This window comes from Orycteropus afer, unplaced genomic scaffold (genome assembly GCF_000298275.1).
Source record: "Orycteropus afer afer isolate SDZICR_OR568_19922 unplaced genomic scaffold, OryAfe1.0 scaffold00024, whole genome shotgun sequence".
In the NCBI taxonomy this organism is placed as follows: Eukaryota; Metazoa; Chordata; class Mammalia; order Tubulidentata; family Orycteropodidae; genus Orycteropus; species Orycteropus afer.
In genome coordinates this window covers 6,803,855-6,816,413 of record NW_006921611.1, presented here as the reverse complement: position 1 = coordinate 6,816,413, position 12,559 = coordinate 6,803,855, and the positions used below count along the sequence as shown (strand labels likewise).

The 12,559-nt window shown below is 41.6% G+C and overlaps 1 protein-coding gene across 1 annotated transcript in view; it reads right to left on the bottom strand.

The window, feature by feature from the left end:
* Window positions 1-12,559, bottom strand: part of TACC1 (transforming acidic coiled-coil containing protein 1) — a 105,256-nt gene that overhangs the window by 36,072 nt on the left and 56,625 nt on the right. Inside the window, exon 3 of the mRNA XM_042783664.1 lies at window positions 2,061-3,186. Within this exon, the coding sequence (XP_042639598.1) occupies window positions 2,061-3,186 (1,126 nt within the window). The remainder of the gene's footprint in view (window positions 1-2,060; window positions 3,187-12,559) is intronic.

Below are 12,559 nucleotides of genomic sequence, written 5' to 3'. Positions count from 1 at the left end.
CCTCACTGCAATCGAGTCGATTACAACTCGTAGTGACCCCTTGCGGGTTTCTGAGGTGGTAAATTTTTACAGAAGCAGACTGCCTAGTCTTCCTTCCACAGAGTGGCTGGTGGGTTTGAATTGCCAACCTTCTGATTAGCAGTCAAATGTCTTAGACAGTATGCCACCAGAGTTCCTTACCATGTCATTGGTCCTTCTTTGTAACTAATTTTTAGTAAAAAGTCATAGAGGTACAAAGGGTCATACAGGCATACCTTGGATATACTGTGGGCTCAGTTCCAGACCACTGCAATGAAGCAAATACTGCAATAAAGTGAGTCACACAAATTTTTTGGTTTCCCAGTGCATATAAAAGTTACGTTTATACTATACCATAGTCTATTAAGTATGCAATAAAACAAACAAAGAAACCCCACTGCCATAGAGTCAAGTCTGACTCACAGAGACCCTTTAGGACAGAGTGGAACTGCCCCACAGGGTTTTCAATGCTGTAAATGTTTACATAAGCAGACTGCCTCGTATTTCTTCCGCAGAGTGGCTGGTGGATTCAAACTGCTGACTTTTTGGTTAGCAGCCAAATTGCTTTAACCACTATGCCAGAGAGCTCCTAAATGTGTGCAATAGCATTATGAAAAAGTTTAAAATATTGTGACAATTACCAAAATATGACACAGAGACATGAAGTGAGCACATGCTGTTGGAAAAAGGGTGCCAGTAAACTTGTATGACGCAGGGTCTTAACAAACCTTCAATTTGTAAAAAACGCAGTATCTGCGAAGCTCAATATAGCAAAGCACAATAAAATGAGTTGTGCCTCTACTGTTATCTACTTAACTTAAGCTTTGTGATAAGTAATTTTTTAACAAAGGTACCCTGGTGGCACAATGTTTAAAGTGATTGGCTGCTAATCAAAAGGATGGCAGTTTGAACCCACTGGCTGCTCCACAGGAGAAAGATGAGGCAGTCTGCTTCTGTAAAGATTTGCAGCCTTGGAAACCCTACTAGGTAGTTCTACTCTGTCCTTCCTGTAGGGTCACAATGAGTTGGAATAGTCTACACAGCAATGGGTGTAAGTCTGTCACAAAGTTAAAATGACACTTGACATGGAGTATGGCTGCTGGCCTGTGACAGTCACTCTGAGAACTCCAAGGACCTTGTGAAAGAAATGGCTCCAGATTTCCCAGGAGAAACAACTGAAGGGGGAGGGGAACATATGGACAACACACAACAAAAGACTGACTGACTCATTTATTAGATGTAACTGGTCATTTTAAATGTTCTTGATCCTTATTGGAAATTAACATCCTTACTGAAGGAACCAGAAACTACAGAAAGAGACATAAGAACTCTCACTAACTCAATGGTAGGTTTATTTCCAACAAAAATTGCAGCTATCCGTTTAAGTACAAAGACTTCCAGGAGGCCCATTCCGACCACTTTCCACATGCTACTGATGCTAGACATGTAATTTATAGGCTTGGAATTTTTGTCTTATCTGCATATGATGACTACCACTGACACCTGAATTTTGCACATAAAATGAGTCCCAACAGCCCGGCTGTTGTTGTTATGTGCCACTGAGTCAGACTCGACTCATAGTGACCCCTTCTTGGGTTGCCCAGGCAGTATCACTACAGAAGTAGATTTCCTTCTGAAGAGTGGCTGGTGGGTTTGAACCGCCAGCCTTCTGGTTAGCAGTCAAGTGCCTTAGGCACTATGCTACTAGAGCTCCTCACAGCCCAGATAGGATTTCTAAAAGCCATCAAGTATTTGCCTACTCCTCTTACTCCATTTAAATTTAAAAAAAAAAAAAAATTGCCCAGGGTAGGTGGGGTAAAGAGTCAAGGATTCATCAAAATCAAGACAGAATTCTAAAACAGAAACTTCTGGTATTTCTGATTCTACCCAAGAGTTAGGCAAAAAAGTAAAGGCCCCAGTATAAAAATACTTCATGTCTGCCCTGTTGCATCTTAAAGATAAATTCCTCAAAACCAAAAGCAATTGGCTGCCAAACCCACAGAGAATACACAAAAGAACACCCAGCACCCACTGCCACTCACGTTATTAAACGCGACTTTTCCTTCTTGGGTGATTCTAAGATTTCATTAACATGATTACCAGTGGTAGAACAAAAGTCATCACTTGGTAAAGTTGTAGCTGGTTTAAAGGGATCCATGGATTCATCAAAGTTATCTGGGTCAAAGTGATAGGAGCCCTGAGAGGAGAGGGGTGGGGAGTTCTGCAGAATGGAGTGGCCCCCAAAGGGATTAAAGTTGGGGTTATCCCACTGACTAGGATCCAGCTTAAAAGACATGTGGGAGACAGGAGTATCTTCTGCTTTTGGGTCTGTAGGCTGTTCTACACCTTTGGCACCTACTGGTGTACTGATGCCATCTTTTGGTGTCTTGGGAGTCAGTTTGTTACCCAGTTTCCTGCCAAATTTCCTGGGAAGAGCTTTCTTGGCCTCTACATTTTCCACATCTTCTGTGAAAGCAAACTCAAGTTTCAGAGGTGAGTTCCTCGACTCTTCCAGCAGCTCGACCCCCGAATCATTGGTATCACTGCTGGGAGTACTTGATGTTTCTTTAATTTCAGTGGGCAATTTCTGGATCCTGGAAACTCCAATCCAAGAAGAATTTGTGTTCTCATCCAATTCATCAACATTGACCTCCCCAAAGGATGCTCTGGAGAGAGGAGTGCCCTCCACCATAGTTTCAGTCCCTGAGAACTCTCCACTAATTGTTTTCTTCCTCAGAGAGACAGGCTTGGGCTTTCTTAGCTTGCTTCTACTGGGTACTGACTCTGAACAGGAGTTTCCAATCTTTAGATCGGCTTCTGAGGGAGCCTCAAGTGTAACCCTCATGCTGCCTTCTGTCATTGCCTTGTCCTGGATGGCTTCTGGTGCAATGCAGGGCAAACCCTCCTCTGAGACTGCAGTTACAAATCCATGGGGTGTTTTGGTTCCAAGAGTTGCTGGGACATCTTTGGAACTCTTGGTTTCTATCGAAAATGGCCTCACTATGGAAACTTTGCTAGTGTCATGTTCAGGTTCTTCTTTGAAATTCTTGACTGAGTGAGAAGCAATGGCCTGCTGTGCTACCTCATTTTCGGAGGGTCTGGGGCAAATCTCAGACGAACATTTTTCAACCACTTCTGCTACCAGCTGTTCATCATCTTCTTGTGATTCTAAAACAAAACACAAAAGCCTATTAAAGAATTATCTTTTTGACATGGGTGAATATTTTTATTACCTGAATTTGCATGTACAAACTGTAAGCTCTGCCCTCTTTGTTTTTATTAAGCATCTCTAATGTTCAGCACAACAGAACTCCCAATAAACCCCATAATCATGAGTATTTCTGTGAGTTCTGTGTGATCATTGCAATGAATTCTTGAACTCAGCAGGTAAGTAGAGAGTGCCATGGGAGGGAAGGTTGGTGTCACTGTCCAACTGTGCAACTTAGTGCCATTGATTACAAACATTTTGCAAGTTGTGCAATCATTCTCACTCTCCTCTTCTGATAGTTCCTCCTTCATTAACATAAAGTCACTATCCCCTAAGGTTCTTATCTAATCTTCCCAGGTGCTGTTGTCAGTTTGATCCCACACAGATACTTCGTTAAAGAGAATAATTCTCAAGGCAGACCTTTTTCACTAGATAAGTTAAACCACTGTTTGGTTTTAAGATGACTCCAGGGGGTATTTTTGGTTTAAAGTTTAAAGATAATCCCAGGGCAACAGTTTCAGGTGTTCATTTACCCTCCTTGACTCCAGTAGGGTCCATGAGAATTTGAAATTCTGTTCTGAATTTTCTACCTTTCAATCAGGATTCTTCTATGAAATCTTGATCAAAATGTTCAGTAATGGTAGTCGGACACTATTCAGTTTTTCTGGTCTCATGGCAAAGAAGGCAGTTCTTGAAACTTTTAATAATAAAAACTGAAAAAACTCAACTGCATTATACAGAAAATAGTAACAAGAACTTTAAAAAAACATACATTTTGTTGTTGGGAATATATACTGCAGAACAAAAACCAATACAACCATTTGTACAATGACAATTTGGTGACACAGACTACATTCTTCTCGTTGTGCAACCATTCTCACCCTCCTTTTCTGAGTTGTTCATCCTCCTTTAACACAGACTCACTGCTCTGGAAGGATCCTATTTAATCTTTCAAGTTGCTGCTGTCACTTTGATCCTATATAGAAAAGTTACTGCCATCGAGTCGATTCCGACTCATAGCGACCCCCTTTGGGTTTCTGAGGCAATAAATCTTTATGGAAGTAGACTGTCCAGTCTTCCCTCCATGGAGGAGATGGGGGTTTGAACCGCCTTAGGCACTACACTACTATATAGATAGTTTAAACAAGAACATTTTTAAGGATACTGACGATTTGATGTGTGTGCAGATTCTTCTACAATCTCTCTTTATATATGTGGATTTGTTGTAAATGTTACTGTTTCCATGTGCTGAATGGGGGAAAGGGGATAGGATGACAAACAACAGCAAAAGCACTGCATCAAAAAACCAGGGCTGCAAAATGTCCATCTCTGTGTAGTATAACAAGCCCAGTTAAAAGCCAGGCAAGGGCTGGCACCTTTGCACATAAGGTGCATAAGCAAGCTATGTAAAAGTGAATCTTCACACCAAAGCACAGAGTTATCATTTACTTTAAGTTTTGGTACTTACTGTCAATTTTTAGATTCAACAAGAAAAATGGGAAATTTATCTTGAAACAGAATATTTAATACAGACAGCTACTACGGTTAAGGTATCTGAGATTGCTTAAAATGATACTGTTAAACACCTCAATGTTGTATTTCCTACTGAAAAGCTTTAAACTCGCGAGGAACCACTTGACCAACTTTCTCTAAATTTTACATCTACAAATTAAGAAATCAGATAAGTTGCTAAATATTGTTAGTAACTCAACTTTGAAACATAAATTTCCCTCTGCTGCTCTTTTTTGGCTTCTGGAACAGTTGAATTAAGGCATATGCTCTCAAGTGGTAGGTTAAAACTGTTTAAAAACTTATCATTTATAACTTACTGGCTCATGTAAATCAAGATTCTCTTAATAACATACAATTCAAATACTCCTATAATAAACTAGATTTTAATTAGACTCTGATTTAACACTTTGGTATTTTTTAATCTCATGAGTCTAATTTTTTTTTTTTTAAAAAAAGATTGTTTTGAATCCTTACAACTATAATATTACCATCATCTATCATCTATTTGGAGTTCTGGTGGCATAGTGCCTAAGGCATATGATTGCTAACCAGAAGGCTGGCAACCCACCAGCCACTCCTCAGAAGGAAGATTCTACTTAGAGAGACACCACCTTGGAAACCCAAGGAGGGGTCACTATGAGTCAGATTCAACTCAACGGCACTGAGTTTGGTTCTGGTTTTTGGTATCATATATTAGCATGTGCACAGTATTTTCTTTGAAAAAAAGGTTTCTCTGCCTAAAGAATTTGAAAATTACAGCTAAAGGGAAAGCTAATCTCTTAAAATAGTGATATGAAATATCTAGGAATGAATTGGCCTTTTAGAAACTGACACACATGATCTTCTAAAGACAACTTCAGTATTCCTCAGAATTCCTGGGTGGTCAAGTGGTGAACATGCTTGGCTGCTAACCCAAAGGCTGGAGATTCAAGTCTACCCAGATGATTCTGAAAGAAAGGCCTGGTAAGCTACATATGAAAAACCAGCCATTGGAAACTCTATGGAGTACAGTTCTACTCTAATACACATGGGTTCACATGAGTCAGAATTGACTTGAGGGTAACTGTTTTGTTTTTTTTAATTTTTATTGTGATTTGGGTCAAAATTTACAGAGCAAATTCATTTTCTATACAGCAGTTCACATATACTTTGTCTCATGACATTGACTGCAATCTCCCACAATGTAACAGCTCTCCTCCCACTTCCTCCCCATAGCCACCTCTTCCCTGTGTCCTTCCCTCCCATGTACTTCTGCCCCCCCGAGCTATCTCCCTGTACACACACAGCCCTTCTATTCTCCCATGACTGATCTCTCCAAGGAGTGTGTCTACCTAATGTAAATGTTCAGCTCTCATGTCTGTCTTTTGGTTGCCTGGAAGCCACAGGAGTAGGTTCAATTCCAGACCTGAAGGGCAGCTAGGGGCCATAGTCTCAAGGGTTCCACCAGGCTCTATCAGACCAGCAAATCTGGTCCCTTTTATTTTTTTTTATGATTTTCAGTTTTGTTCCCCATTTTTCTCCCACTCTATCTAGGCTCTCCTACATAGATTCCCCCTCTGAGTGGTTGGCAGTGGTAGCCAGGCACCATCTAGTTCTTCTGGTTTCATAGTCATATAGGGTGAGGATCACATGATATACCAGTCTCTTGGACTAATTGTTTCCATGTGTCTTTGGTTTTCTTCATTCTTCTTTGCTCTGGACGAGAAGAGATCCATTGTTGCATCTAGATGGCTACTTGCAAGCTTTTAAGATCCCAGTCGCTACTCATCAAAGTAGGACATGGAACAATGTTTTTGTGTAGTATGCTATGTCAATTGAGCTTGATGTCCCCTGAAACCATGGTCCGAAGCCCACAGGTCCAAGTACTCGTTTCTTTCAGGTAGCTGGCTGTGGCCAAGAAGCGACTACAATCTTGTCCCTTGTCAGCTCTACTATATACCTAGAAATTCTTGCACTACACACAAATATACTTGTAGAAACATTGTCTGCTGACCCTATGCATGGTCATGGGCACACTCCCCCCTGCACAGACATTCCTAATTGTTCAGCCTGTCCACCCACCTATCCACCTGCAGAGCAATGTTTGCCAGTTGATGGCAACTGGTTGTTTTTATTTTACCAACACTCAGAACATGTCCTTTTCTTCTCCTCCTCCTCTCCATATCCAGCCACTTCTTTTTTTTTTTTTCTGTTACCCAGGCTCCTTCACCATTAATTCCACATCTACCAACAGTGAGAATCCCCTTTCACTTCACTCTTTCTAACTTTCTATTTCTGCCTTCATCTCCTTTCTGGGTAGTGCCTCTATACCTCCCTCCCCATCTAGCCTCTCCTTTTCTATCCTGCTCTCCTCCCCATCTTTATTAGCTACTTTTACCAAGCTGAGGGAGGATGTGACACTCTACAAATGGAATGTGTACCTCACAGTACCAGAGGAAGAGCTGGGAGGAAGGAAGAGTGGAAAAGGAACATATATCTGTATATAAGACAAAAGTTCTAACCCGGCCCCACCCCAGCAACTGTCCTTGGATACCTACAGCTCTTTAAGGACTAAGGAGAGCCAACAACTGTGACATTCTCCACTGCTATCCCAAAGCTCCCAAGAAGCTCTGGTGACGTAATGCCTAAGGCACTTGACTGCTAACCAGAAAGCTGGCAGTTCAAACCCACCAGCTGCTCCTCAGAAGGAAGACTGGGCAATCCACTTCCATAGTGATACTGCCTCAGAAACCCAAGGAGGGGTCACTATGAGTCGGATCCAACTCAACAGTTGTGATTTTGGTTTGGTATCCCAAAATTGCTACTCCCTTTTTCACTCTGAACCTAAAAGGAACAGCATCAGATGTGGAAACAAACTTGTATGAAATTCACCCCATACCACTCTCTTTCTGTAATTTGTGCTCTTGGACATAGTCAAGTGGCTGAGAATCAAAAGATTTAAGCAATGTTTAGGTAGATGTTACAGAAGCCTTATCTGATGCATCATAAAATATGCTATCCTGCTGTGGTGGAATGGGAAGAAACAAACACTCCTCACCTGGGTTCAGTCTCCTGGCCTGGGCAGGCAGCTGAAGAGGCTCTGGCCAAGAACACTCCTTGCCTAATCATTTCTTGGCCAACTCAGATCAGATGCCAGGTTAATAAATGTGCCCAGCTCTACCTAGTCACTGCACACCCCACCTTGATCTAGTATTTTTTGCCACCAATAGGAAGTCCAGTGAGGGTGGGAGGGAAGAGGTTGGAGAGGATTGCTCATTTAGTTAAACCAGTTTTGGGAGTTGTAAGGAGCTCTGGTAGCATAGTGCCTAAGGCACTTGACTGCTAACCAGAAGGCTGGCGGTTCAAACCCACCAGCCACTCTTCGGAAGGAAGGTTGGGCAATCTACTTCCGTAGTGATACTGCCTCGGAAACCCAAGGAGGGGTCGCTATGAATCGGGTACGAATCAACGGCACATAACAACAATAAGAATAGAAAACAAGGCAAAGGGGAAAACCCACATAAAAAGGAATGTTTTGGTAAGATTTTTATTTGTATTTACATAATCACTCAACAAGTGGCTCAGTACCAGCTGATCCCAAATACCTAACACCACCATTGACTGCCTGAGTGGACTCTGATTCATGACAACCCGTATATCAGAGTACAGCTGTGCTCCACAGGGTTTTCAATGGCTGATTTTTCAAAAGTAGATCACCAGTTCTTTCTTCCAAAGTACCTCTGGGTGATCTCAAAACTCCAACTTTTGGGTGAGCAGCCGTGCGTGTTAAGTATTTGCTCCATGTACCTAGTGCTGCCCTAAAACAGAACGTAAGCATCAAGTATTACATCACAAGTCTAAAGTAAAATATCCAAATTCTAGGAAGGCTCCAATTGCCAACCTTTTCATCTGAAAACTCTGTTACATAACTAACCTACCTCTATACTCTTTTCCAAGGAGCCCCAGTGGCATAGTGATTAAAGTATTGGCTGTTAACCAAAAGGTCAGCAGTTTGAACCCACTAGCCAGTCCCTGGGAGAAAGATGAAGCAGTCTGCTTCTATAAAGATTTACAGCCTTAGAAACCCTATGGGGCAGTTCTACTCAGTCCTATATGGTCCCTATGAGTTGGAATCAAATGGATGGCAGTGGTGGGATATACCTTTTCATATATAAAATTCTGTATTCCTTAAGGCCTTCTTCCAGATACTGAAAAGCTCCTTTTCTGGACTGAGACTGGGGAGTCTGGACAGTACCGACAAGCACAGCACTTGCCAGGTGGCTTAGTGATTAGATCAGTAGATGAATTCAAAGCAAAAGAGGAAATCTAAATATAGACCAACATTGCCACTTCTACCACATTTGCAGCTGTTAACATAACTCTTCAATTATCCTTCCTTAAATTTAAAAGGTTTTGTGAATCGCCCACCAGTGCTCTAAAACTGTGGAAGTGTTTTACACTCACTAAGAATAAAGACTGTTCTCATTTAAAAAGAGGTTCCCCCTTCCTCTTTTTAATATTTTTAAAAAGAAAAGGAATGCTATGGCAAAATTTTAAAGATTGAGGTTACAGCTTAAGACTGGTTCATACTTTGATATGTTGAAAATATACTGGATTAAAATACAAGTTTATGAATACTTTGAAAGCTTTATAAGAGAGGAAATGTCATTATCACTAAAGTATTTTTGAAACCCAGAGAAACATATTTAACTAACACGTATTGTGAGACTACTCAGCTAGCTGCTTTCACATGCATAATCTTAGTTAAGAGGAAATGAAGCAGCAACCACTTTAAAGCATATGACGCTTCAGATTTTTCAATATTCCCAAATGTGCTTGACTCCCCACAAGCATATTTGGGAATAACTTTCGGGCAAAATATTGTCTGCAAGCTCCTTTTAGATCTGCCCATCACTTCCTACAGAAGGAGCCTTTCAGGGATTTCAAAATACTTGATTTATAAAATCAGAAAGTTGCCAAAATCTGAACAGGCCTCTTTTATCCCAGAGACATATAAACTTGGCCTTCTCTCAAGATCCACAAACAATTATCTCATACTAAAGTCTAAGAGATAAGGTCTGATGCTTAAGCAAAAAGACAAACACCAAACCCAATGCTGTCAAGTTGATTCTGACTCATGGCAACACCATGTGTTACAGAGAAGAACTGTTCCATGGGGTTTTCTTGGCTGTCATCTTTATGGAAGCAAATTGACAAGCCTTTCTTCTGTGGCACTACTAGGTGGCTTTGAACTGCCAACCTTTAGTTAATAGACAAGTGAAAACCATTTGTGCCACTCAGGGATCAGCAATAACCCTTAAAACAAAATCTTAAAACTAATACATGCAAACGAATGTTTTTAATAGTATGCCAGAAACAGTTCATATATAAACTTTTCAGAAAGTCCATGAAGCCCCTGAAACTACATGAAAAATTATTACCAGGACATTATATCCTGGGGAAGAAAACCTAAATCCTTCTTCATGGCCTGCTATTTAAGCTCCAGAAGACTGTCCTCGTATTCCAATGCCAGCTTAGATTTTTAATTTGGGGACCACTTTTAAAGTCTTCAAAAGAGCTCCTCTTATATGCTATAGTTTTAACTTCAATCACCCCCTTAATCACCATCAAAACAAGCAAACAAACAAACAAAAACCCAAACTCACTGCCATGGAGTCGATTCAGACTCACGGGCATTGGGACACCCTATTGGGTGTCTGAGGCAGTAACTCTTCACAGAAGTAAATTGCTCCATCTTTCTTCCAAGGAGCAGCTGGTGGGTTTGAACTACCAACTTTCTGGTTAGCAGTCAGATGCCTTAGGCACTGCACCACCAGTCCTCTTTAATCGCCACAGGGGGTTCAAAAACTTTTAAGCTACTGAAAAAAACAAACAAACAAACAATGAAGAACAAAGCTTGTCACCTCTGAAGATATTAAAAAGGAATATGATGCAAATAATATTTTGAACAATTTAAATTGTGTGGACTAATTCTTTGAGAGGACCCAACCCACTGACATGAAGTCAATTCTGACTCATAGTGATCCCCATATAGTTTCCAAGGCTGTAAATCTTTACAGAAACAGACTGCCTCATCCTTCTCCCATGGAGTAGCTGGTGGATTTAAACCACCAACCTTTTGGTTAGCAGCCCAATGCCTTAACCACAGTGTCATGAGAGTTCCCTTCTTTGAGAGGAAACATTCCTCAAAACATAAATTTAGATAGGTTTGTTTTAAACAAAATTCAGTCACTTCTTTTTATGTAAGTTGACATTAAGCCTGGATTACAGGGTGGACCCATTGGGCAGCCAGGGACTAAACATCACTGCAAATGTAAGTTGGTAGGGGAATGCTCTTGACAGTATGCTTGGTGTGGCAGGGATACTTAGGCAGACAGTGCGGAAAAGGGAATCAAATTCCCAGAAACAAACTTCAGTAAATTTTTTTGTTTATGGAGTTGAATCAGGCTTTGTTGTACAGAGCATAGCATGCAGTGAGTAAACTAAAACTGTGGGTAAGAGAAGAGGCTCTAAGTCTGCAGAGCTCTCTCCATTTTTCACTTACACCGAGCTCTTCTTTCTCTTTAAATCAACACTCAGATACAGTTGCTGTGAAATCAGTTCCTACTCATGCCAACCCCAAGTACGCTGGAGTGGGAGTGTGCTCCACAGGGTTGTCAACAACCGATGTCTTAGAATCAGATTTGGATATCGCCAGACCTTTCCTCTGAGGCACTGCTGCGTGGATTCAATCTGCCCATCTTTTGGTTAGCACCAAGTGTGTTAACTGTTTGCACCACCCAGGGGTTCTTCCATCTAAATAACTGCAGCATATTTAAAGAACATTGATTTGAAAAGGGAGTCTGTGGTAGTTAAATTTGTTATGTCAACTTGGCTGGGCCTGGTTGAGTGGCTGGGCAGCAGGTGGTAGTTATTCTCCATGATGAGACTGGCAATCAACTCCATGATTGTGGGATCTACCACAAGCAGCTGATTAGCTGCCTTTAGGATGTGGTCTGCTTCCTGTATATAAGGAAAAGCCTTGGGGATAGTCTCTAGCTTATGGCATGCTTGAACCCTGCATGCAGCTGTGTCGTTGTTCAGCAGCCTGCCATGCTCTGCTGACCTTGGGACTTACAATGGACTTGAATTAATGGTCTGCCATGTGGTTTGATAACATCGGGACTGTGCCATTTTATTTGTCAACCTTGGGCTTGTTAGCTTCAGCAGCCAGTAGCTGCCTGAGTGAAGAGATGCCTCTGGCTTCATTGGGCCGGGAGCAAGAGGCAGAGCTGAAGCCCAAGGTCGAGGGGCTTTAACCCAGCCCCTAGAGCCTGGCACTTTGAACTCGGACTTCTAGCCTCCTGAACTGTAAGAGAACAAACTCCTGTTTGTTACAGCCATCCCATTTGTGGTATATTCCTGTCAGAGCAGCACTAGGTAACCAGAACAGAGCCAAATTACTAACCTGCTGGTGAGCTCAGTCTTGGGTTGGCCTCATTCATAGGTCAAATATGTGGAGAACAGGGCAGCAAGTTCACACACCAAATGTATAGGAAACCTCACCTCTGTCGACCAGATAACTTGCCTCCCACAAGATTACTTAAAGATCTGGTAGAAAGTGTCAGAACAATAAGGAAAGGGAAGGGAGGAAGTCACTGAGCATTGACTACTGTGCCAGGTGGTGGTTGAACATTGTACAAAAATTAATGTAATCAGGGAGGTGGGGCAAGATGGCGGACTAGGCAGAACGATTGCACAGACCCTCTTCAACAAAGAAAAGGGAAACCAATTAACACAGACACAGAAGATAATCTTGGACCCCTGAGCCTTGAAGGAAAG